The sequence below is a fragment of the Oreochromis niloticus genome, linkage group LG11 (genome assembly GCF_001858045.2).
Source record: "Oreochromis niloticus isolate F11D_XX linkage group LG11, O_niloticus_UMD_NMBU, whole genome shotgun sequence".
Taxonomy (NCBI): domain Eukaryota; kingdom Metazoa; phylum Chordata; class Actinopteri; order Cichliformes; family Cichlidae; genus Oreochromis; species Oreochromis niloticus.
The window spans coordinates 13058803-13082117 of NC_031976.2; the positions used below are offsets into that span (position 1 = coordinate 13058803).

A 23315-nucleotide genomic window follows, 5' to 3' on the forward strand; every position below is an offset into this window, starting at 1 on the left:
GCATAAACGATGTAGGCATAACTGCTTTGCTTGTGTGTCAGAAGATGTAAATAAATTGTGTCTTGAGGGGAAAAAGAATATGATTTTTTTTAAATGGCCATTATCACAATAGCATCCAGCTGCTTTCGGTTCAGCTGGATGCTGATTTGTTTGTCTCGGCAGGACACGGCATTAATACGTGAAGAGTTTCCTTACATCTGGCGAACTGAAGGGTCTGCATTTTAGATCCCAGTAACTGAACTGCAGGGGACTGCGGCATTAAAAACACTTGTTTTAGGTTCACCATCTCTCTCTAAATGCACACTCCTACAGTAACAGTGACCTTCAGCACCCTCATCAAAGCTGCAGCGGGTTATGGCAGTTTTTGTTTCGACACCTAGAAAATTACTTAGAAGAGGAAACATGTCAGGATTTGTGTGGCTTTTCTTTCCTACTTAGATCGTAGATACACTTTTTTTAATAACACAGCTTCTGAAAGCAGTATTTGCACAATGCAGTTCACTTCACAGCTGCTTATTTACAGGAATAAAAGGCTTATATCATCCATCAATGGGAGCGGTTTGTTCAGCTGTTTGTGAATCAGTAGAGAATCTTTACTAAGAACGGACACAGTATGTGTGAGTTTTTGAACATGTCGGGTTAGCATCTGTTGATACTGATTAAACTGTGTGTTACTGCAGGTGAGCGGCCTTTCAAGTGCACTCAGTGTGACAAGGCCTTCAACCAGAAGAGCGCTCTGCAGGTCCACATGGTCAAACACACTGGAAAGAAGCCCTTCAAGTGTGAGGTGTGCAACATCAGGTTCACCCAGAAGAGCAACATGAAGCATCACATGAAGAGATCGCACGGCTACGGTAAGCGCCCGGGGATCACGGCACTAATTAGAAAAAAACCCTGCATCTCTCTCCTGTTGGCTCGATTCTCTATCAGTGAGAAAAAAAATATGTTTCCAAGGTGATTGAGGAATTTAGCGCCTCACAAAAAAGTCGCTTTTGTGTCTCTTTGTGTCAAGGTTACGTTTCCTACACGGTGGGAACGGTGAATTAAAAGGTGTCTCTGAGACTTAAATGATTGAAAAGCACTACAGGCTGTCCCCATTAGAAAAAACACACGCCGTCTCTCATCCTCGCATGCAGCATCTGTGGGGCTTCACTTCATGATCCTTCTCATTAAGAATCAGTTGTTAGAATGCCAACACTCAGTCTCATCACACACACACACATTTAATGTGCACTCGCCTTCATCTTGCAGGCTTGGTGAAGCTTCACAGCAGGGGAGCTTTGCTGAGTGATCCATCAGCTGTTCCCCAGAAGCCTCCTCTTTGATATCTATCATTGACATGAATGTTAATTTATTGTCCTTTAAAGTTTAGACCAAGACTCTCTTTTGTTTAACCTTGGACACGTACACATGCACACTGTTCCCTGTTCTGGGAACCTGAGCGGTACATACTGAAGAGGGCCTGAGGAGAAGAACAGAGCTGTCAGATCTGTTTAACAGAACAACTTATTTAACTTGAAATCCAGCTCCACAAAAGGTTCTGCTCTGTACCCTCTGGCTGAATAAAGAAAACCAAGTGTCTTTTTCAAAGTTGTTGTTTTTTACTTTTATTGCTATCCAAATCTTAAAGACCTGCAGAATTTAAAAGAATATGTTTTGAGGTTGACTAATGTCTGAAATGCGTGACTGATTGTTGCTACAGTGCAGATAAGACACAAAGCAGCCGTGTCCACGCACTTTAAAACTGTGTTTTCAACTTACAGACACAGCATGTGCAAATCACAGCAGCAGGGCCCCGATGTGACAGAATATTAATGTGTGATTCAAAACACAGCCACCTGCTTTTCTTCATCATAGCGGCCTGGCTTCTCAATGAGGATTTTTTATAAGCTTTCCATCAGCATCTCTAGAAGAACAGTTAGACGCTTGTGTGGGACCATGTGATCAAGGTACAAACTTTTGAGTAAAGTGAGAGTTTTCAGGCAGTATAATGTCTTCACCACATCTTCTTGGTCTTTCAAGCTGAGATTCATCTCCAATGTCCTAACCACTATTTTCCAGGTGGCCAGTAAATCTGGGAGCTTTTATTTATCTAGCTGTCTCATATCACGAGCCAGCTGTATCAGTACACTGGAATTTAGAGGTCTTTAGTGAATACGGGGTTTATAACCAATTATAACCTCATTGTTTAATATAAGCACATGTAAAAATGCTAACATGCATGAATAGATCAGTTAACTCACTAACACATGTAATTCTTTAACCTTAATCCAGAAGAGGATTAATCTGGTGTTATTTATAAAGACCAGGTGAGGTCCAACCTGGCGTAAGTCAGGTCTGACTCGCTTTATGACCTTCTGACATTAAATGGTCACGAGTGCCACAACTTCAGCAAAACTCTTTGATTTTATGGCACTGAAATCACCAGACATGGTAACAAATAAGTAAATTACAGTGATTTTTATTCAAAAGGGCTGCCGTCTTTAGTACAGGGTTCTTTCACAATTTTCAGTGCTTTTAAAGACCTTTTAATAGTTCAAAGTTGAGGTCACCTTGAAGTGATTACTGCATTATTTCTTAGGTTATGGCCGTCTAATATTGGCCAGTTATAACCCAAATAAAGGGATAATAACAAAGGAACAACACTGAGAGAATAAATTAAACCATTAAACAGATTAAAAACTGACAAAAAGTTCATCTCATTAGAAAATATTTGCTTTCTTCAAAGTCTTAAACACACTGTATCCAAATCTTATAACCACAGAAAAATGTCTAAAAATATGGATTCATTATTTTTGATTTTCATTTCAGACATGACCCACAGGAATCGCGTTAATAGATTCAGTTTAATGACCACTTTACATCAAATGGTCCTTAAGTTCCTTAATCTATTTAAAGAGAGAAAAGTTGCCATGGTGCTGTTTGGAGTGGTTGTATTCACCACACTGACAAGCACAAGAGAAAGGCAAGACGAGAGCATTCTGTGTTAATAAGTAAGAATTATTAACACAAACATCTGGCATTAGGAAATTTAAGGCCACTGATTATGGACTGAGCTAAAGGAAGGTTTGCACGATGAAAACTGGTCGAGCTACGTTCCTACCCTCACCCATGGGCACGAGCTTTGGTCAGTGATAGAAAGAACGAGATTGCAGATACATGCTCAGGCTTCCTCAGAAGGGTGGCTGTATTCTCCCTTAGAGATAGGTGGTGTCCATCCGGGAGGGGTTCAGACTAGAGGCGCTGCTCCTCCACATCGAAAGGAGCCAGTTGAGGTGGTTAAGCCATCTGTCAAGGATGCCTCCTGGGTGCCTCCCGGGTGAGGTGTTCTGGGTATGTCCCACTCTGAGGAGGCCCCAGGGCAGACCCAGGACAAGCTTGAGAGATTATATCTCTCGGCTGGCCTGGGAACCCCTTTAGTGTTCCCCCGGACAAGCTAAAGGAGGTGGCCGGGGAGAGGGACGTCTGGGCTCTCTACTTAGGTTGCTGCCCCCGTGACCCGACCCCAGATAAGTGGAAGAAGATGGATGGATGGATGGATGGAAGTATTAAGTGCCTGAACAAATAAAAAAAAACAAAAAAAAACTTGGAACTTGGACCTTCAGAAAGCTTGGCAAACTATTGCTCAAGACTATTTTATAACATTAAAAGAAAGTCTGGCTGGAAACATATATAGTCTACATTCATGACCCTGCAAGATCCCCACACGCTGCAAAGTCTTCAAGTCTTTGTCCAGTGACATGTTGCAAGATGTAAGAGGGTGACAGACTTGTCTTTTCAAAGTCATCTCAAAGTGTATGATGGGCATAAGGAGTTTGAGTATTTTTCTCATGACCCCTTTAGAAAACCTTTACTTTATTCTTTGTGAAACCAAAAGAGATGAATGCCCCCCCCCCCCCCCCCCCCCAAAATAAATAAAATAAATATTTTTATCTTTTTTATTCTTTTCATTTTTCATTTCAACACTTTTCAGTCAGACTGGAGCATTGTTTCAGTGAGGAATAGGGGCAGTAACACTCCTGAAAGACAGCCTCGATATGATCTGACAGCCTTTTCTTTTTGCTCTTAACACATTTTGTCATTGTGGAATTGAAAAATTCAAAAAAGGCTTTTAAAGCAGAAAGCTATATTATATATTTTAATGGGAATACTTCCCAGTATTCCATCTGTGACTTCACACAACTGCAGGCTCGTCAGCAAGGTTAAAATATTCAGAAAAAAATGGAATAATTTGTCTGTTTGCTATTCGAGTCATGTGTCTGCTTCAAAGAGTAAGATTCAGCCCTTTCTGTTCTGAAAAACAGTATTCAGCCTAATGAATATGTGTTTGAAGTGTTTCAGATAATGAAATGATTCTAAAATATTTATAAATGATTGTGAGGTTTGCAGCAGTAGAAAAAACTTCTGCCAAGTTGACTTGTTGTTGTTTTATGCTGTGAGATGTGGCTCACATCACTACGGGAACGCTCCGTGTCTGTCACATCCTGTTGTGTAGTTGGGGCTGCTGCTTTTTCAGACTGAAGGCTAATGGCGAGGATGAGGGTACATTAAAACAAATGATGGAAAGGCGCAGAGAGGAAAAGGTTGCTTTTGATTCTCATTTGCATGACAGCCACTGGCAAACTGAGTCAGGCATCAGAGCTGATGGTGCTGCTCTACCAACGTGCGTGTTAATGTGTTTTTGCCAACGCTACAGAGAATTTCACTGGAAGAATCGTGCAAATCCACTCATTTTTTTCCCCTCTTTCTGCTTCCAGGTCAAATACAAGATGTGCCCCTGGGCCAAGAGGAAGCGACGCCTCGGGTCGAGGTGACCCCTGAACTTGACCTGGAAGTGGTTCCTGAAGCAACAGGAGACTGGCCGAACGTCTTCTCCTGACCGCAGCCTGCACGACTGCCAAGTATCAGAAAGCACTGCAGAGTCTCATGAGCACTTACTGGCTAAACAGCAAAGCTTTGCCAAACACAATAATCCTCTGAAAGGGGCTGTGTGGCTGGAAACAGATTTGAGACTTCAAACATTGGCTCCACCATCAGCTGAAGTGAATAGCGTTCATCATTTCTTTTCGTTACTGTTCTGCTTGGATCTCAGCATTCATGTGGATGTTTCTTTGACACCTGGCACCCATCTAAGCTTTGTTGCCGACCAAATGCACCTCTACTCTCTGGCCTATGTCTGCAGGGCAGTGGATCCCCGCCACCTCTCAGAAATTACTCAAAAAACTTATCAAAAAGCCCTTCAAATTCCCCCAATCCCAACTGGATTGCGCAGCTACAATCTGAACTGGGAGAACCCACGGGGTCCATCCGACTGATGACAAACACCCCCAGAGGTCCTGTCTCCATCCGACAGTGGGTCAGAGCTGTTTCAGAAACACAAGGACCTGCACAATATCAGTCAGGTGGTCTTAATGCTGTACATTCAAGTCCTCTGTCCTTGTAGCAGTCCCTGGCTGTTTATTCAATTCAGCATCAAAGTAAGGGGAGTCTGGCTCCCTCTGATTGGCCTAATGACTTTTATCCGTTCTGCTGCGGTCTGATTGTCATCAGTATGATAACCGCTGGAGAGGTTTGGTTCAGGGAACACGGGCATCCCAGATAAGTCTCCACTCTGGAGACAGAGGTCTTCCTCTAATGCCGGCCCTGCTGGAAATAGAGGAAACTGGAGCGTGCTGCAGAAACTCCCCAGCGACCAGTGTCGTCTCTTCTTCGGTGGTGTGCTCACAGGGAGCTGCGGGCAGCTTACCGCTGTCATGGCCTAAAAGCAACCGTCTTACGGTACATAAGACAGAAAGCACTTCTTTTCTACTGGTTTACTTTTGTCATATTTATACTGTACATATATCATCTCCGAGTGAAATGTTTATTTTCGATTGATGTTTTAGTTTGAAAACAGCGGCTCACTGTGAAAGCTGCGCCATTTTCCAGGTTCTTGATTGAGGACTGCAACACTTTTTCTTTACTGTATCTCACTTTGTAAATAGTGTAGTTAGATGGGGTATATTTTCTGATGAACCACCACAACACAGATTATTTGGATATATATAATTTGAGCATTAGGTTGCATTTGTTATGAAGCAAAGCCAATGTACAGATGATGGGCTGTTTCTTCTTCTTTTCTATTGTCCATAATAAGTTAAGATTAAAGTAATTTTTCTACTAATTAAAGCTGATTCTTTGTTCATTACTATGAATTACAGATAGAATAAACTGTTTTGACAGTTTGGATAATGGGGGCTTATCGGCTTTGTTGCCAAGAGTCAAATGAGGACAGTTGCTTTTGCACAGGGGGAGCATTCAGGCAATATAAAAAGGCGGTCCCCTGCTGATTTTGTGCTGCTTATCTGAGCAAAAAAGAGAGGGGGGGGTTCAAGCTATTTTTATAAACTGCCTCTGCAGATGCGAAATGTGACAGGGAATGTGCTCATAAGTCACTCAAGATCTGCACACTAGATTTTGGCGAGTGAATTCAAACGGAGCATTTTTAACAAGAAAATTCCAGAAGGAATCATAACCGTGGTCGGCTTGAGCAACAAGCCTGGCCTTGCTCTGATTTGTTGGTTAGAGGCAGTGCTTCTACATAAAAATACAACGTAGCTGTTCCTGGATTTGACCCAACACCAGCGCTGATATAAAACTGGTCAACTGTCTTTTCTTCAGTTTTTGGGACCAAACATGATGTAATTTATTCATTGGTGAGCTTGTGATCTGGATGTAGGAACTCCTGGCACAATTTTCACACATTTGGTCCATTATTTGTTGGACAAAGACACAATTTCAGTCTTGTTTTTTTGTCTCTGTACAAAACCACAGTGGGGATTTTAAATCAAACAGTCAATATGTGATTGAAGTCCAGACTTTCAGCATCTCAAGGGAGGAAACTTCAGGTTATAGATTTCAGGATTTTCATGCATGTCTTAAAAACAATACTTCTAATTAAAATCATGTCAATTTGTCCAGCTCCTTCAGAGCATCTGAAAATGGGGTCTACATATTGAAAATGGTTGTAATTCCTGAACAGTTAATGCAGTACTTTTCTTAAAGTCTTTGAAAGTCTGCACTTCAATCACATCCTGAGTATTTGATGAAGTCCACAGCAAACTCTGGACCTATCTGTACCTCTTTGCTATATCGTCACATAAAACAGACAAATATCCATGTTGGGTAACTCCATCCTGTTTTCTATTAACTTCCCCATTCACTGTGCAACTACAATAAATTTCCCCAGGTTCAAATTAGAACTCATACAGCTGGTACATGGCTGGTGTTTCTGTGGCCTCTGATTCACTTTTCAATAATCACTCCAAAATGACGTGGAAAAGGAAGAAAAAAACATGTTTAGAGGGCCGTGTTTATCTACTTTAATTATGGAAGCTGTGGTAAAAGGAATTTCACATGTATCCTCTTGGGGGAAATGCATTCATACTTTCAATGCTCCAGCAAGCTTTTGTACTTCAGTAATTTTTGCATTACATGAAACTGAATATACTCTGTGTGATTACACGTGTGCTAGAATAGCGAGCAGGTACTCCATCTGCTCCGGTCATGAGCTCGGAAAGCTTGGCCCAAATAGTGATTACCGGGTGAATCATGAATTTAGGCTTAATGGGAAAAAAAAAAGGACTGGCATGTCTTTGTTTGGCGTGACCTTGTTACATCACTTTGTTTCACTGTTTTTTGTTGTTTTTTAAAAAAAAAGATGCATCATTTGCTGCTCTAGACAAAAAGACACAATACAGTCAGTAGAGCTGGTTTTATATATTTATATATATATATATATAGATATATATATTTTTAAATGTTTTATTCTCAGTTAAGTGGCAGGTCATGTTTTATTACACATACAGTAATGAGGAGGAAGTTTACATTCATTCTCAGGGTCCTTTCAGAACAAAGAAAAAACACAGCTCTCAGAAGGCTCAAGCAAACGGGGGGCGGGTGCTGCAGATCACACGTGGCTGCTTTTGGAAGATGGATGGAACAGCACAAAACTGGTGCTGCTGAGCTTCTTTTTTCTTGTTTTTTTTTTTTACAGAAAACTCACAAATTGTCAAAAAGAACAAAAACACCTCATAATGTGTCATTGCAAAGTTAGTTACAGAGCACCTTTTTGAAATTGTGTGTTTTTTATTATCCACACGAAGGAAAAAACAGCACATTGTATTTGGTAGTCAGGAGGAAAAGGCACTTATTGTTGAGCTTTTTTTTGTTTTTTAATGAATTCAGTTTACAGTATCTGTGCCAAACAGGAGACAGAAGCAATGAGATGAGGAGACTTACAGTACACTAAAGCATTGAAGAAAGGTCTAAATGTGGCATCGTGATTCAGATTCAAGGTTTTAAAAAAGGTGGAAAACTGCACTGTTATGTGTGGACAGGTAAATTAGTCATTATCTCATAGACTGAAAAAGGCTACAGGAGAAACTCAATTTAGAAAATTTAGAAACTTTTACAACAAAACTCCACAGCCAGCCTTAGATCCTACGATGACAAACACAGGTCAACATCACATTTAGGACAGGACGCTTAACTTAAGTGACGTAGACAGCGTGACGAGACAGAAAACCGCTCTTTTCTAAAACAGAAGTGACCCGGTCTTTTCACCCGATCGGCAGACGGCAATGACGGTCAAGTCAGTCGGACTTGCACTGGCCCTAACCTTCAGCTCTCCGGGTCTGCTTCAGTTTTAGCCACCTTGTGTTAGAAACAAATACATGGAGACGTCCACAGAAACCCAAATACACGTATATAAAGAGGGGTGGGGGCGTTCAGGCTGCACATGTGAGCGGCTTCAGGATCAACTTCGGCAAACGGTTCACACCGGTGATGATGACTGCACAGACTTAGCGCAATGCAATGCAGGGAAAGGAGGGAGGAGACAGATTGTGTCGCTATCTACCAGCCAAAAGAGTGTTTGGGGCGGTGGGGGGGTGGGGTGGAAAGAAATGAGGGATTTAGTGAGCATTACAGTGTTAACAGAGGTGGAAGGGAAGGTGAGTCTAAGGGATGACTAAGATTTCCTCGTTTTCTTCCTCTTTTTTTTTTTTGAACACCCCCCACGTGCTCTTGAACGTCTTCCCTCGTGCTGTTGGAAGGGGCTGTACAGATGGACCTCAGCGTTTGGCTGGAGAAGCACTCCTGCTTCCCTGCATAAGACAAGACACATGTGATGAATATGTGCACATGACATGTCGGCTTCAGCACTGAAAGAGAGCCCTCCGGTCATTTGCCACAGTGTGTAATTACAGTATTCACTTAAGCACTTTGCAGACAAATCCACAAATAGATCATTCAGCTAATAACGTCTGAATGAAAAAAAACAGCCTTCACTGTGAATGACGGTCATTATAAACCATCAGCCTAGTGAAAAGATAAGCTGCCTGGATAAGTTGCTGTTTCTCTTTTGAATACATGATTTCATCAGCTTTCCATTAAGCCTGAAATTGACACACATCGATAAATGAACCAACCTTCTGGCTTTTTATCTCCCATACGTTCTCAAACTGAACAATGACCTTAACATTAACAAGTCCGAGTAATCATTTAAGGTGAGAAATGAGGAGGTTAGACCTCAGTCTAACAAGCCTAGAGACCAGCCAATGACCCCCCCGGAAAACTCAGACTGCTAGAAAAAATGTTAATGTTAATCCCACGGCCCACCCAATCTTAAACCTTTAATCAAAATACAAGAGAAAGTGATGCATTTGCTTGAAAATCTTATTAGCTAAAGTTAATGTGTTAACCTCCTAGGACCTGGCATCCACATATGTGGATATCACATTTTGGGTTATTTAGATCAAAATACTCAATTTTGCTCTATAAGGGCCTGATATCTACTTACGAGGACATTATACTGCTACTGTTCTATCAAAATTTTAAACGAGTATCCTCATATGTGGCTCTCATTTTTCTTAGAAACAAAATTTAGGTAAAAAAAAAATAAAAATCTGGTAATTCTTAGGAAGTTAAGACCAATGTGTCACCCACCTGCATCTGGAAAACAAACTTCAATACAAGAGCAGTAAATTTAGGTCAGTGTAATGAGTAATATCACAAACTAACCACCTCCTCTGGCCAGTTTCAATTCATTTTTTATATAAATACATTTATATAACAATGTAACTGAAATATGTAACTGTTTCCATGAAAAAAAAGATTTAGAATTATGAGAAAGTGTGTCAAAATCTAATATATTTAAGCGATGTTGTGCAATATGGCAAAACGTCTGATGCTGAAGTAAAAGTGATTATGCAAGTGACAGATGTGAGTTTCAAACTGACAAAGTAAAAAATGTGTGAAAGCAAACCAGAATTGTAAGAAAATGAAACAAAACTAGGGAAAAAGTCTGTGAAAGGTATCAGAAATGTAGTCAGAGTTTGTAAAAGATGGGGCTCATCCAGCACAGAGGAAACATGAGGGTAGGAAAGGATGAAGATCGGTGGCCAGTTGCAAATACATTTGCTTTGTCATCTTCAGAGCAAAGATTTCCAGTCACCCATTGATTTTCACCCAAAAAGAGTCCAGAGCAGACAGGCTGCTTTTATCTCACAGCTCTCTCTTTACAGACTTTATTGAATTTTTTATTTTTTCTCCTGTCTCGCTTGTTCTTGTTCATGCCTGCTACTCTGCCAGAAAAAGCAAGCAGAGCAAAAGGCATAAAGATTAATCAAATGAGACAAATCTTTACAGACTGCAGTAGGAGATAATCCTGCAATGCACAAGGCTTTTTATTCATGAAACAGGGGCTGCTGACTGCTCTAGCCATTTCACATGAAACTCGATATCTGTCCCGAAAGGGAGCAATGGTGTTTGGATTAAAAATGAACAGAGACAACATGTGAAAACCTAATTAAAAAAAATGAAAAAAATGACTTTATCTTACTTCCATTTGGGCCTTGCTGGCATTTATGTGTAGAAATGCTGCTGTGATAGCACTAAGTCAACACTAATCAGCCTTATCAGGAAGATTCAAATGGAGCGTCCCAGGAGTGCGTCGCCTCCTGAGCTGTTTACACTCTTGTAGCTCACTGACAACAATTTAGCACTACAGACGGGGATGCTGCCCAGGGGAAATTTGGATATCTCTCCACCTTCAGTAATCGCTAAGCTAAATAACAATCTCAGGTACAGTCAGAGTGGCTGGCTAATTAAATCCTGTCAGGAAATAACTAGCAGAGCATGAAGACTCACACTCCTCTTTAAGACGCACCAAAACAAATCTGGTTATTAGGAACTGCTCTGGAGCGGCTGTGAAGGCAGCAATGTGAAGCTGAACATATAAAACTTTTAACATAACAGAAATATGCAATCAGCCAGTGCTAATCTATGGGATACGCATTAGTACAGACTTGGAACATTATTGCTGTCTGTCTAAGTGACACTCATTTAAATTTTCTCAGCTTCTTTATTATTTTTGCATCAGTTCTCTCATCCGTTTGTAAATTAAACACCAGAGAGTCACACAATAAAACACATTAACAGATGGAGGCAGGGGTAGATCAGCAGCTCCTGTGTTGCTCCTATATTTTGGCTGCTAATGTGTTTTTTTGTGCCAGTTAATACATTCCCGAACCCAAAACAGAAATAAACTAAACTAAACACTGTATTGCTTGTCACATGATTAATGCCAAACCTTATTTTGTAACAGCATAAAAAAGGGGTTATATTATAAGCATTAGAAATAGTCCCAGCGAACCCTCATCAAAAGTGGATCTTCTGCATGATTATATCAGCGCTGGTGTAAAGCTTGTAGCGTGCGCGATGAACAACTTTGTGTCTAAAAGCCTCTTATTATTCTGCTGCTGCCTGCTTTAGTAATGACATTACAATGGCATATCAATGCTGAACAAACGAGCAGCGACTCAAACTCAAGTATCCCTCCACCAAGTATCGGTTACTCACTCTGCTGCTGATATTATCACTGTGGCAAAGAAGAAGACAAGGCACGGAGAGGGATTAGGGAGAATAATTTTCTGTTTGCATTACTAGCGAAGAAAATCAGCATGAAGAAACAGAGAAAGCAGTGTGATTTGATTTATTTTTACCATTTTGAAGATCCTAGTCAGGGTGCCTTTGCCGTCCCCACTGGCCTTCTTGCCTTTAGCAGACTGTGACTTCTGGTGGCCCTGGCAGCGGGAGAGAAGAATTGAAGTGTGTTAAAGGACTCTATCAGGGGATTAAGAGACGGCTGAGCTTTCTGCAGAGAGCCCTGAAGAAATTTCCAGCCCAGCATATGACAATGATAAATTGTTACAAAGGGATGGTTTTCTTGTCCACGGTGCGGCCTGGAGTGATGGATCGGTGTGCTTTCCAAAAATCGTGTAAATGTTTGCTGAATATGGTGAATATGGTGCAATGGTGAGGTTTTCATCCAAATATTTGAATTATGCATAAAACCATCAAGCAGCAAATCCATTTTTTTGCTGATTATTTCATTCATTCATTTCTTCTGTTTGATAAATAGAAGAGGAACATTCGTATTATCATAGGTGTTGACATTTAAAACTGCCCTGCATTGATGGATCGGTGTGCCTTTTAAAAACACCCCAAGTGCTGATTGTTAATCAGCATAATCAGTGTTTCAATCTGGTAATATTTCAGACACTAGAATGAAAGTCCTTGGAAATTCTTTTCAAGTAGGTGTAAAAATGTAATCAACCCAACATACTGAGGACTGCTCTGAGAAAAGCAGTTAGGGACTGTCTGACAATTACAGCAGTGGGATGGGAGCTGAGCTTAAATTAGGCTGTCCTCGCAACAGATTCAAATCCTTTTACTCCATTGCCTGTATTCATGTACCACCCTTATGACATTTGACACATGATAAAAACAAAGGCTTTTTCTAAAAATGTAATTAAGCACTTTATTAGGTGCACCAATAGTCAGGCGGTTTGTGGTGTTTCAACCAGGGGTCTCAAACCCCAGGCCTCGAAGGCCGGTGGGCTGCAAGTTTTAGATGTCAACACACCTGAATCAAATGATTAGTTCATTATCAGGCCTCTGGAGAACTTCAGGACATGTTGAGGAGGTAATTTAGCCAGTTAAATCAGCTGTGTTGGATCAAGGACACAACAAAACCTGCAGGACACAAACCCACGAGGCTTGGTTCGATACCCCTGGTTTAAACAATACCCAGTTGGTACTAAAGGGCCCAAAATGCGCCAAGAAAATATTCCTCACATCATTAGACCATCACCAGCCTGAACCGGTTTTAGGCGTGCCTAATAATGTAGCTGGTGAGTATACTTGTGTAATAAATAACTATTTAAACAAATTTGAATACTTGGCTACCTCGGGTCCAAATAACAACTCCATTCTCTCCCTCCCTTGCCAGTAATTTCTGTACAGCCCCTAAGCAAGTCTGCTTTTCCACTTTTACCCACAGTCATCCTTCTGCTGCTTCACATACATGATGGAGACATTAAATTAAATGCTTGCCAAATGAAGCAGAAGGCGGCCTCGCTTCAGTCGTTCTCAAAGTAATTTCTGAAATGCAACAAGGATGATGAAGAGGAGTAGGCCTGTGTTATCATGGATGCACAATATGCGCACATGATGTGGATGATTCGGGCTGCGAGGTCACCGAATTGAACTGATATACTTTGAAAATGGACTTAAGTTAAGGAAGGAAATGAGGGCATTATCGCTGATGTATGGACAGATTATGAAGGCTTAAGTGGATGATGGAGAGTAAATGGAAAGAGAGCCACAGGCATCATGCTGAAGGCAGTTGGAGAAGATGAACTCAGTTTCCTTCAAGTTTAATTAGGCATGATACCTCCATTTGGATTTTTTTGTTGTTTTAAACCACCTACCAGGCCTATCTTGGCTGCTAGTCCTCTCCACTGGTTGTGTAGAGAAGCGAAAGGCAAAGACAAGAGATAGGAGGGAGAGGAGACAAATAGAAAAAAAGGGTGTCTTACTCAGTGCAAAGGCGGGATGGGAAGGAGAGGAGGCAGGTAGGAGAGTCCATCCAGAGGGAAGGGGGGAGTCACAGGGTCACAGAGGGGAAGGCAGGTGCAGAGGAGGTGCAAAGGGAGGTAGAGGAAAGAGGAGAAAGGCAAATGCTCACATCGAAAAGAGCACAAATTTAGTGACATTTAGCAAGGAAAGCATGCAAGACAAAGCATAAGGCTGCATGTATATGTTCCCCAAGCCAGTGTCTGCACATTTACACATCTCATCTGTATTTACTGTTTCAACTGATGCTCAGCGAGCTGACCTTTACTACCTGAAACTGATTGTATTAGAAAACAATGAATAAAACATTAAAAGAATATTTTTAAAAAGTGTAATTTTATCCAATGTTTTTAAGACCTTATGATATGCATTTCTATCCATCCTTAGGGTCTGTAGCCTATTGCAGCTGTCATTTCAAATCAAACGTTATAAATGCAGAATCCTTTTTAACAAAGTAAAGCAGACTCACCCTAGACTTGGGAGGGGCAGGGGACACCTGAAGAAGAGTTAATGACAGAAGGTAAGAAGGTTTTCACAGAACGGTGGCCTGTTCCTGCCGCTTGAATCGTTTGTGGCGTATAACGGCGAGCAAATTAATGCCGACCTCAGCTAATGAGACTGTTCCAATTAAATAAACAGATCTCGTGACTACAAAATGCCATAAATGATAAAGGGCGAATAGCCAATAAGAATTGGCACTTTATGTCGCATGATGCTAAACGCACAATGTGGTCCACCAACCAGCAGCTGGCACTGTTCGATAAGTCCCACAATGGGGCGCAAAGACCGTTAACTGCAAGAACTTCTATTAAAGGCGATTACTCTGATTACTTTTAGGCGATTATCTTGATTTACTTTCTGTATCATACAAGTCCTTAAATCAAAGCGGGGTTTTCTCATGACATTTTCAACACCACCAGTTCTGTAATGTCCAAACTTTGTTTGACTCAACAGTATTTGACTTATTCTTCATGACGCAGGCGGAACAGGCTTTTAGTTAGAGACCAAAGGAAGTAATAGGAGAGTAAAGACACAAACACTGAAGAACAATGGAAGAAAAGCCCACCCTGGCAAAAAAAAAAATGTCTGACTCAATTTGAAATGTCTGGTGTAAGAGGATATGAGTGTTTCTAAGGTACAGTTCACTCTAGGGATTACTCACAATCGTGCGGAAGAAATGGACCACGGCGTTCTCGGCCCCGCGCTTACGTGGGGAAGTTGCAGAAGCTTTCTGAGGGCCCGGGGAGAGAGCGCCTCGGAAAGAGCCCTGGAAAGAAAAGGGAAGGAAGCATAACAGTAATATGGCTTCACTGACCTTTACTCAGTGTCGCTAATAGTAAATGTCAGCAAGGTTGGGATTTCGTGAATCCCTACTTTAGCCAGTTGAAAAAATTGTCATTTATGGTGTTAACTACCTGAAACATGACTAATTTTAGGTTAGGATGTTTCATAATGGAGTGCTGCTGCATCAAGGTGTGAATGTCTTCACTCCTGAAAGTCGTGGTGTATTCAGAAGTGGCTGATGATATCATTGAGGAAAATCGTTGCACGTCACCTCATAACCTTTAGAGGCAAAACCTCTGGCCACAAGCTATTCAAAACAAAATGGTAGAAATGAGCTGTTGGAGTTGTTTGTGTTCTCCTGTCAAAAATAAAGAGTAATTATCATCCCAAAGTAGAATTAAATGCAGCTAATTGCTTTAAAGTCATGCTTTAAAGGGTACATGGAGGTGACTTTTTATGCCTGTGTGAGAACTGCGGTGCATTTAAAATATTTAACAGATGCAAACATTACGGGGACACAAAAAGGTGTCAGGTGAAATGCATAAAACTAACACAAATAACGGCAACAAGCAGCAACCCAGAGAAAAAGGAACTAAATTCATTTCCACCTACTCACTGTGCGCTAATGTTAGTGCATTCATCAGTTTCAGTGACCCTACTAATGTAACAGGAAAACCTGTTTGTTTGTGCGTGCGTATGTATGGCAGAGGAGGATTCACATCCATTACCTCACATCAAAGAACCTTAAGGTAACCAAAGGGGGAAACTTTACTGCCACCACCATTACACAATCTGAGAGCCATCCGGTGTCACCCACACTAACTTTAATGGGTTTTGTTTTTAAAAAAAAAGAAAGAAAGAAAGAAAAATTACAAAAAAACTTCCCAGAAACAGGGACGCCCTGTTTTCTTCTTGCATTTCCTCAGTGATGCCTTCGTGTGCTCTCTGCTGCTTCAGTGCTGACCTTTTAATGCATATGTGTGAATGGAGGTGTGAATGAAAAAAGTTGAGGAATTCGAGTGATCTCAGTGACTGAGAGGAGAAGAAAAAGTAAAAATTGGCAGGATTTTTGTTGCTAAATCCTCATTTTCTGTCAGTTGCCCTCTTTGATGAGAGTAAATCTTTTTCCTTTTGTTTTCTCGGTTTTGCTCTCTTCTATTTTCTTTATCATTTGGTGAAAAATGATGCCTAATAACTTCTGTAACTGCTCCCGTGAGTGCTTCATCTACATTTCAAGTGAATATTACACATTAGTTTTGAGAGGACAAAAAAAGAGGGGGCGGGGTCGTCCATTAGTGCCTCTCCTGCTGATAATGGAGCCATTCGGCTCTTGAGCAAATGATATGGAGGCATTAAAACTAAGTTTCTGCAGTGGTGCCGTTCAGCTTCTGGAACTACTTTTTAAACTTAATTGGCATCTGAAAGAGAGGGCGGTTGCAATTATTGATAACTTCATGTCTGAAGAGAAACGAGATCAAGCAGGTGTGACAGAGTTTATGGATTTGTGTGCTGCTTTCATTTAAGTGTCTGCTAAAGTTCAATGAGATTTTAGCTCTTCGTGCCAGCCACTTTTTCTATTTCCGTTGCTTAATTGAGACTGCACTGAGCTGCCATTATTGTTTTAATGAAATAGTTTGACATTTGTCAAATATACTCATGTATATTTGTCGAGTCTTTAGAGCTCTCATTCATGCTAAATATGGCGACGTAGCTAAGACACCATTAGCTTAGCACAAAGACTACCATGATAGTTTGAGGGCTACAACAACTATTTAGAGTTTTCAGTTTTGTTAGCTGAGCTACCATTATGCAAATTCAACCTTGAATTTTCATCTCTTTTGTAGCCTCTTCTCCAGTCTACAACTGTACAATTTTGGCTCCCCCTTACAGGTTTTGCAGTGACTAAGCAACGCAGCCATTTATGCAGCAGAAGCAGGTCGATGTTAGCCCGTAAGCTAGCAGCAAACCTAGCTTAATCCTGCAATAAAGTGGTCACTTGCCAGGAGCTTCATTACTTCTTTACATTTTCTTGTCATTATTGCCTGTCCTGCCTTTAATAAGACTTACAAATATTCTATAATAGACTGTCTTTTTTACCTATGAAATTATAAATGTGACTCACTGGCACCTTTAAAGAGGATGATAACTGGTCAGACATGTCTTGTTTATTGTGGTCCTCACACCAAGTTAATATTTGGTTATTTGTAACTTACAAATTGTATTTTTTTTTTTTTTTTTTTAAATTGTCAAACCACTGTGGTTATCACTTAGTACTCCATGTAGCCTATGCAGGTTTTTTCTTTTTTTAGAGTAACCAAAGTTGCAAGTAGCATAGCATTCATCTGAATGTGGTTCCAAGTTTTGGGGAACATCTACTATTTATTTTAAATTCCAATAATTTTCAGTATTACTATCATTTTACCATATTTAAAATTATAACCCACTTTTTGTTTTTTGTTTTTTAAACTAACTGGAGGTAAACCAGCTACAGTAGCTACTACTAACAAACCCCTCCACCAAAACAGAACAAACACATTTTTAATGTCAAAATTACTTGCATTAAATAATCATTAGTCACAGTCAATAATACTAATTAATAGCAATACAAGAAAATATGTTTTTGTTTTAATTGAACCATCTTCAGTCCTTCCTCCCACCACATGCTTTTCCAAACACACTTCCATGAGCATTATTAGATTGATTATATTTGCTAAGTGCTGCATAACCCAAACACAGAGGAAACACTTGAAATGCTTGTACATTTTTTTTTTTCCAACTGCCGTCCAATATCCTCAAAAGACAGCATTCGTTTTTAGTCTGCAGTGAGTTACTTTGCCACAGTGGCTGACTTGTTTCTTGGTCTTATAGGGCTGAACATAAACTTCTATTTTCAGTCAGCTTTAGGTAATCACTGAACTCAGCTCTGTTGTATTATCTTTTCATCTTCAGACTCATACAAACAATTCAATCCAGTCATCCATTACTTAGCTCCAAGTAGAAATAAAAAGATCAGCTTTCCAATAACGCCTCATATTTATGTGACTGACTGAACTGTGAAATATGGTATCTCGTCTTCTGGCTCAGCCTTTACAACCAAAAAGTATAGTTTAACATGATTTTTCCCCCTCTGATCTGTAGTAAATAAGAGTTACCAGTTGTTAGAGCAGTTAAAAGAATTTATTGAACATAGAACAAGAAAGAGACTTTGAACCAAACACAGTTAAAACAAAAACAATGAGAGCGCTGATGTTGTTAAAGAGTTTTAATCAAGCAAATATCCAAAAAGCTTAAAACAGGATCAGGTTAGGAACAGGTCACCGGTCACAGCAGATACAGTTATTACAAAGGCATTACACAGCAGTGGATAATTGCTGGGCCACTGTTGTTTCAAATAAACTCTCAGACTGAATCAAAGACATGAGAACCTGAGGTGAGCAAAGCGATGAGACAGGGGGTCGCAGATCCCCTCTCCCCCATCCCAAGACACTGGCATTATATGAGTCCTCAAAGCATTGGGCTCCAACCGTGAGCTGTGCTGTAAAAAGCCTGACACTACTCCTGCACTAGAATATGACTCACTGTGCATGCCATTCAACAAATTAGGAGGCAAATTAAGACTTCATAATTATTCTCAGTTCTTTATGAGTCTTCATTTCTGCTTGAATAGCTAATGCTCATGCAAACGTAATTTTCCCTCCAATTAGCACATCATTATCACTGTTTGAAATAATCAAAAGCCCGTTACTATTCAGATGCAGATTAACTGCAGTTGTATTGTGTCCTAAAACCTGAGTTTGTCTTTTATGGCGTCTTCTCACAACTTTAAACTACTTGCGGACGGTCTTTACATCTTCTCAAAGCCCCGACTCAGGTTTAGATTGAAAAATATGTAAATAAATCAGACAGAAAGGACATGAATAAGCACGAGGGATCAGTGTGCAAATGACTCCACATCTGCCGGTATGAAAACAATTCAACTCTACTGAAATAAGCATGCATATTCACAATCCAACGAGAAACACTGAGACAATCTGTCTTACTAATACTGCAGCCTCCAAGTCAAAGTATGCATCAGGGATGTCTGTGGAGAATCTGTGCACACAGACTAGATACTGAGATTCAAAAATATCTGTCTTTAAGAGGAAATCTTTCTGGAAAAATAAATGTTTGCAGCCAAAAATTAGTGCAGGTTTTTTTTTTTGTTTTTTTTACTGTGTTTGTTTTGCTAGAGGCAACAGAGGTGAGACCAACCTGTCATTTACTTGAGATGTGAGCACTCGTTCATTTGAAGGCAAATCCTCGGTGAACACAAATATATATTTATAGTTTGTCTTTTGTAAACTCGCCATCAATACGAGGAACAAGATACAATTTCATGGCCACGGCAAGAATGAGAAAAATCAAACACGGCAGCGAATTAAGAGCTGACATTACATGAACGCTTCATAATTTGTTGTGTTGACACGTTCCCTGATTTTTTCCAAAGCAAAACAATGTCTGATCAGCTCAACAGGCTAGGGAAAAAAGAATTGTGACATATATATATAAAACTCCATTTTATCCTGAATCTTACACTGAAAACCATTTCATGGTTGGCATAAGGCAAAGGGAAAATATGCATATTTTCATGCTGTTCAATGATTTCTCTGCAATTATTATGTGCCAAAGCACTCTGATTAGCACTCTGCGGGGTTAGAAGAGCTTTACAAAAGGAAAAAGCATACAATCAGAGAGATACTGTTGCCCGCAGGAATAAGCTCGCCATACCATATGATTCCTTTCAAACTATTATTATGTTTTCAGACAGCTGTCACAGCGAGTAGACGTGACTCGTGATGGATCATCCAGATCAAGCGCACTTCCATTTCTTCTTTCTCAGGGAACTACATTGCAGGCTCAGCTTGCTGCAGTAGCATCATCAGGACAAGCAGATATACTCAGCGCTGTGTGGTAAACTCTCTGCGCTTATAAACCAGATTAGGTGCTGAAGCTTGGAATTTTTTATTTCGTCACCACCTCCAGAGGGCATCGCTGAATGGACCGAAAGCGAGTGGAGCCAGCTGAGCAGTGGCAACGCTGCCAAGACCGGTGCCAAGAGAATAAATGCAACATTTGCTATCACAAATGTTCAGACTATTGGCAGACACTAACGTTTGGGATTTTCTCTCTTTCTTCTTAATTTTTTGAACAAAGTGGGCCTCACAGGAATACTGTTAAAGATTTACTACCGTTTATAAAGGAGGTCATCTCAACAGCATCGCAGTACATGGTTATTAGAAAGCAGCGCAGGCTCAGATGCTTCATACTCGCTCGCCTGCCAGACAAGCCTGTTCTTTCTTAATAGGATGCAGACTTGTATATTCCCAAACCTGGGATGATATTAAGCTCCTACACTAATATACTTATTTATATGCTAATACACTGTACATTTACTACTTGTTTGATCAGTTGTAGCATCATTTCATCCTCAACTTTGAAAGTGACTTAGCAGACTGTGGCACCGTGCAAACAGTAGTGAAGTACCTCCCTGTGGCTCGCTTATCAAATTATAGCTTAAAAAAACCAAAAAAATCTAAAAGACTCCTTGCGAAGAAGCTGCAAGAGTACTCAAAGCCTCTATAAAATTCAGAAAATAATAATAATAATGAACCAGTATTACATATAAGGAGGTGAATTTCCGAGCTTATCATCACCATCATTGCAAAAAGTACCTGAACTGAGCTGTTCTCCAGTTTGACAAGACGTTCCAATTAACAACAAGCTTAATGACAGCAACATGTGAAACACTAAAACATTACATCTAGAGATTTAGATCTGACTGAAGAGGAAAATGCTATTAATGTCAGTACCATTCAAATAAACAGAATAAAGAAATATTCTTAAATGGGTCAAAATCACAGCGTTTTTATAATTAAAACAAAAAAAACGAAGAAAATAACCCCCGCCCAAAGTCATTATCCAGTGTCGATTCAGGATCAGCCAGTTAATGTGAATCGCAAGACAATGTCAGACTTTGGTTTAACATAAAATCAACAGTAAAACCAACACTATTCTACATGACAGATATCTGACAACAGATTCTTACAACGTGTGTTAGCGAATCACAAGTAAAAAGTGGTTCTAGGAGCCACTCAGCAGAACAAACTAAGGTACATAAGAAGGACTGAATCTCTTGGTTTCCTCACCTTGCCCTTCCTCTTCTTGTCCCCTCCAAAGAACTTTCCAATCTGATCCAGGAGGCCGGGGTTCTTCTTCCTCCGACCCAGGCCGAAGGCGGCCTGTGCAGAGCTGCTTGCGGATGCCATGGTTGTATTAGCAGTTGGTAATACGCTTGTGTTTGTCAAATGAGGGGTTCTTGCGTCTCTCTTAAATGAGAGTGGACAGAGGAGGAAAAAGAAAAAAAAAATAGAGAAAAGGGAGGGGAGGAAAAAAAAAAAAGCTAGCCTAATCTAGGTCCTGTTCTTGGCTCTCCGACCCGCACTCTGAAGCCGCTCCGCTGTCCTCCTGGATGGTCTGCAGCTCGTCCGATTCGGAGGGTCGGTCTTTGAAGGTGTTGTCCTCTCGGCCCGGGGCATCTCGGGAGAAGAGGCGGACCAGGTGGGGGCGTGGTGTGGCAGCGTCAGGGTCAGCTGTGCTGGCGGGGCTCCAACTCTGGTGGGGGTCTGTGGAGTCAGTCACCGCTGGCTTCTCCGAGACGCAGCCATTGTTCTGGTTCGCATCTGCCTCACTCAGGCCTGCGCGAGAAACAACAAGGGTCATCTATGGGCTTGGGCCTGCATGGCACACAACAAACCCAGAGCAGCACAATGGCTTCTTTTGATGAGAGCAGGGCCTTCCTGCTGCAGCGAAGACCAACAGAGCTAATACAAATTACATGTTAGCTGCAATGAAGCCAACCAGTGAGCTGGAAAAGGTGTGAATGAGACATGAGTAACTGAAAAATGTTCAGTAAGTTAACTACTCTCTTCTCAGGGGGCTCTTACCACCTTGTGTGCTGTAGTAGGTGGGATCACAAATTTTGACTCAAACACAAGTAATTACACTCTTGATTTTTTTGTTTTTTGGCAATAATTCAACTATTTCACAAGAGCAGTTTTAAAACAATCACACTGAAACTGGACAATGGCAACGGATTATCTTCCCTTCGTGGCACTTTTTCGCTTCAACTCAGGGGCGGCTCTACAGGGGGGCAATTCCCCCGCCTGCTGTAGAGCCTTGCCCCCCCCCCCCACACTCTCACTCTGAATCGTCCACTCTGACAGCTATCCGTTAAACTGGCCAGCTCCCACAGCAGAGGACATCCAGTGCATTCCTCCGTCCAAAACAATACGCACACTGTACTGACAGAAATGGTGTAGCACTACACCAGAGAATCTGCATGCTAATGCTGGCTGAAACAATGGTCTTTTGTCACAGCTGCATAGTTATAACAAATAAACAAAGGGCCCAGTGTCACTAAAATAACTCCTATAAGTATGGATTTTCAGCCCGATGCACGGTGACACTTATCTGATTTAGGACCCGAGAGCTACCAGGCTGCTGGCTGTGGGTATGGAGCAAGTTTGGATCTAGTCTATGCAGAAGTTAAGCTTTGATTTATCACAATTTTCGGTGGAATTACTTCTACAGAAACACATCCAATGAGTTTTAGAGTTTTCTTTTCTTCTGGAAGATTTACATCTCGTGAATCACTTAAAGATCTATTGAAAGATGGGTCATTCCATCATCCATTATTCCACCTATTTTAAGAAGCCAATACTCAGACATTTATTGATGTACCCATCCCAAATTACAGATCCCGATTAATTTTAATGGTAAAAGAGACCAGTGAAAATTTCAGGCTTTTATCTTTATTAGTTTAAAAAAAAAAAAAAAGTATATTCACATTCACACGGCTTTTAAGACAGACTGACACATAATGATGATGATGAGCCTCTCACCAAGCTTTTTAAAGACAAAACATAAATGCATATACACACTGCTTTTGATTGTGTCTGTCCAAAAGTTGATTCACGGCTGTTATTACCTCTTAGTGTTCATTTTTGCAATAAGAGTCTCACATCACCAGAGAG

General features: G+C 40.7%; 3 protein-coding genes across 11 annotated transcripts in view; 1 reads left to right on the forward strand and 2 right to left on the reverse strand.

Annotated features, from left to right (window-relative positions):
• znf236 (zinc finger protein 236) overlaps nucleotides 1-6807 on the forward strand; it is a 47635-nt gene extending 40828 nt beyond the window's left edge. Inside the window, exons 31-32 of one of the 2 annotated variants that reach the window (XM_005450660.4) lie at nucleotides 681-854; nucleotides 4758-6807. In XM_005450660.4, the coding sequence (XP_005450717.1) occupies nucleotides 681-854; nucleotides 4758-4879 (296 nt within the window). In that variant the 3' untranslated portion in view covers nucleotides 4880-6807. Of the gene's footprint in view, nucleotides 1-680; nucleotides 855-1763; nucleotides 2019-4757 lie in introns of those variants that run through there. The other variant, XM_005450661.4, reaches the window with a different exon arrangement.
• A 936-nt stretch (nucleotides 6808-7743) lies between these two features.
• LOC106096431 (myelin basic protein-like) lies at nucleotides 7744-21825 on the reverse strand. Of its 8 annotated transcripts, XM_013270439.3 has the most exons (7): nucleotides 21429-21579; nucleotides 15122-15226; nucleotides 14429-14455; nucleotides 13815-13844; nucleotides 12045-12125; nucleotides 11902-11920; nucleotides 7749-9146 (listed from the first exon to the last, which is right to left on the reverse strand). In XM_013270439.3, exons 1-6 carry the CDS (start codon nucleotides 21546-21548, stop codon nucleotides 11918-11920), a joined length of 366 nt encoding a protein of 121 aa, XP_013125893.1. In that variant the 5' UTR covers nucleotides 21549-21579; the 3' UTR covers nucleotides 7749-9146; nucleotides 11902-11917. The 8 variants fall into 8 exon arrangements, with proteins under 8 accessions (XP_005450721.1, XP_005450719.1, XP_013125892.1 ...); XM_005450664.2 differs by lacking the exon at nucleotides 13815-13844 and having other exon boundaries at nucleotides 7744-9146; nucleotides 12045-12116; nucleotides 21429-21825; XM_013270438.3 differs by lacking the exon at nucleotides 11902-11920 and having other exon boundaries at nucleotides 7748-9146.
• LOC100702442 (myelin basic protein) overlaps nucleotides 15142-23315 on the reverse strand; it is a 51135-nt gene continuing 42961 nt past the window's right edge. Inside the window, exons 5-6 of the mRNA XM_025911162.1 lie at nucleotides 21429-21977; nucleotides 15142-15226 (exon numbers count right to left, since the gene is read on the reverse strand). Coding sequence (XP_025766947.1) covers nucleotides 21688-21977 — 290 coding nt within the window. The 3' untranslated portion in view covers nucleotides 15142-15226; nucleotides 21429-21687. The remainder of the gene's footprint in view (nucleotides 15227-21428; nucleotides 21978-23315) is intronic.

What these genes read in the sequence shown, in the direction of transcription:
- LOC106096431 (XM_013270438.3), bottom strand. Translation starts at nt 21,548, where the DNA reads ATGGCATCCGCAAGCAGCTCTGCACAGGCCGCCTTCGGCCTGGGTCGG. An exon ending in ACAAGAAGAGGAAGGGCAAG is followed by an intron (nt 15,227 to 21,428) that starts GTGAGGAAACCA and finishes TTTTCTTTCCAG; the next exon opens with GGCTCTTTCCGAGGCGCTCT. An exon ending in CTGCCCCTCCCAAGTCTAGG is followed by an intron (nt 13,845 to 14,428) that starts GTGAGTCTGCTT and finishes CTACACAACCAG; the next exon opens with TGGAGAGGACTAGCAGCCAA.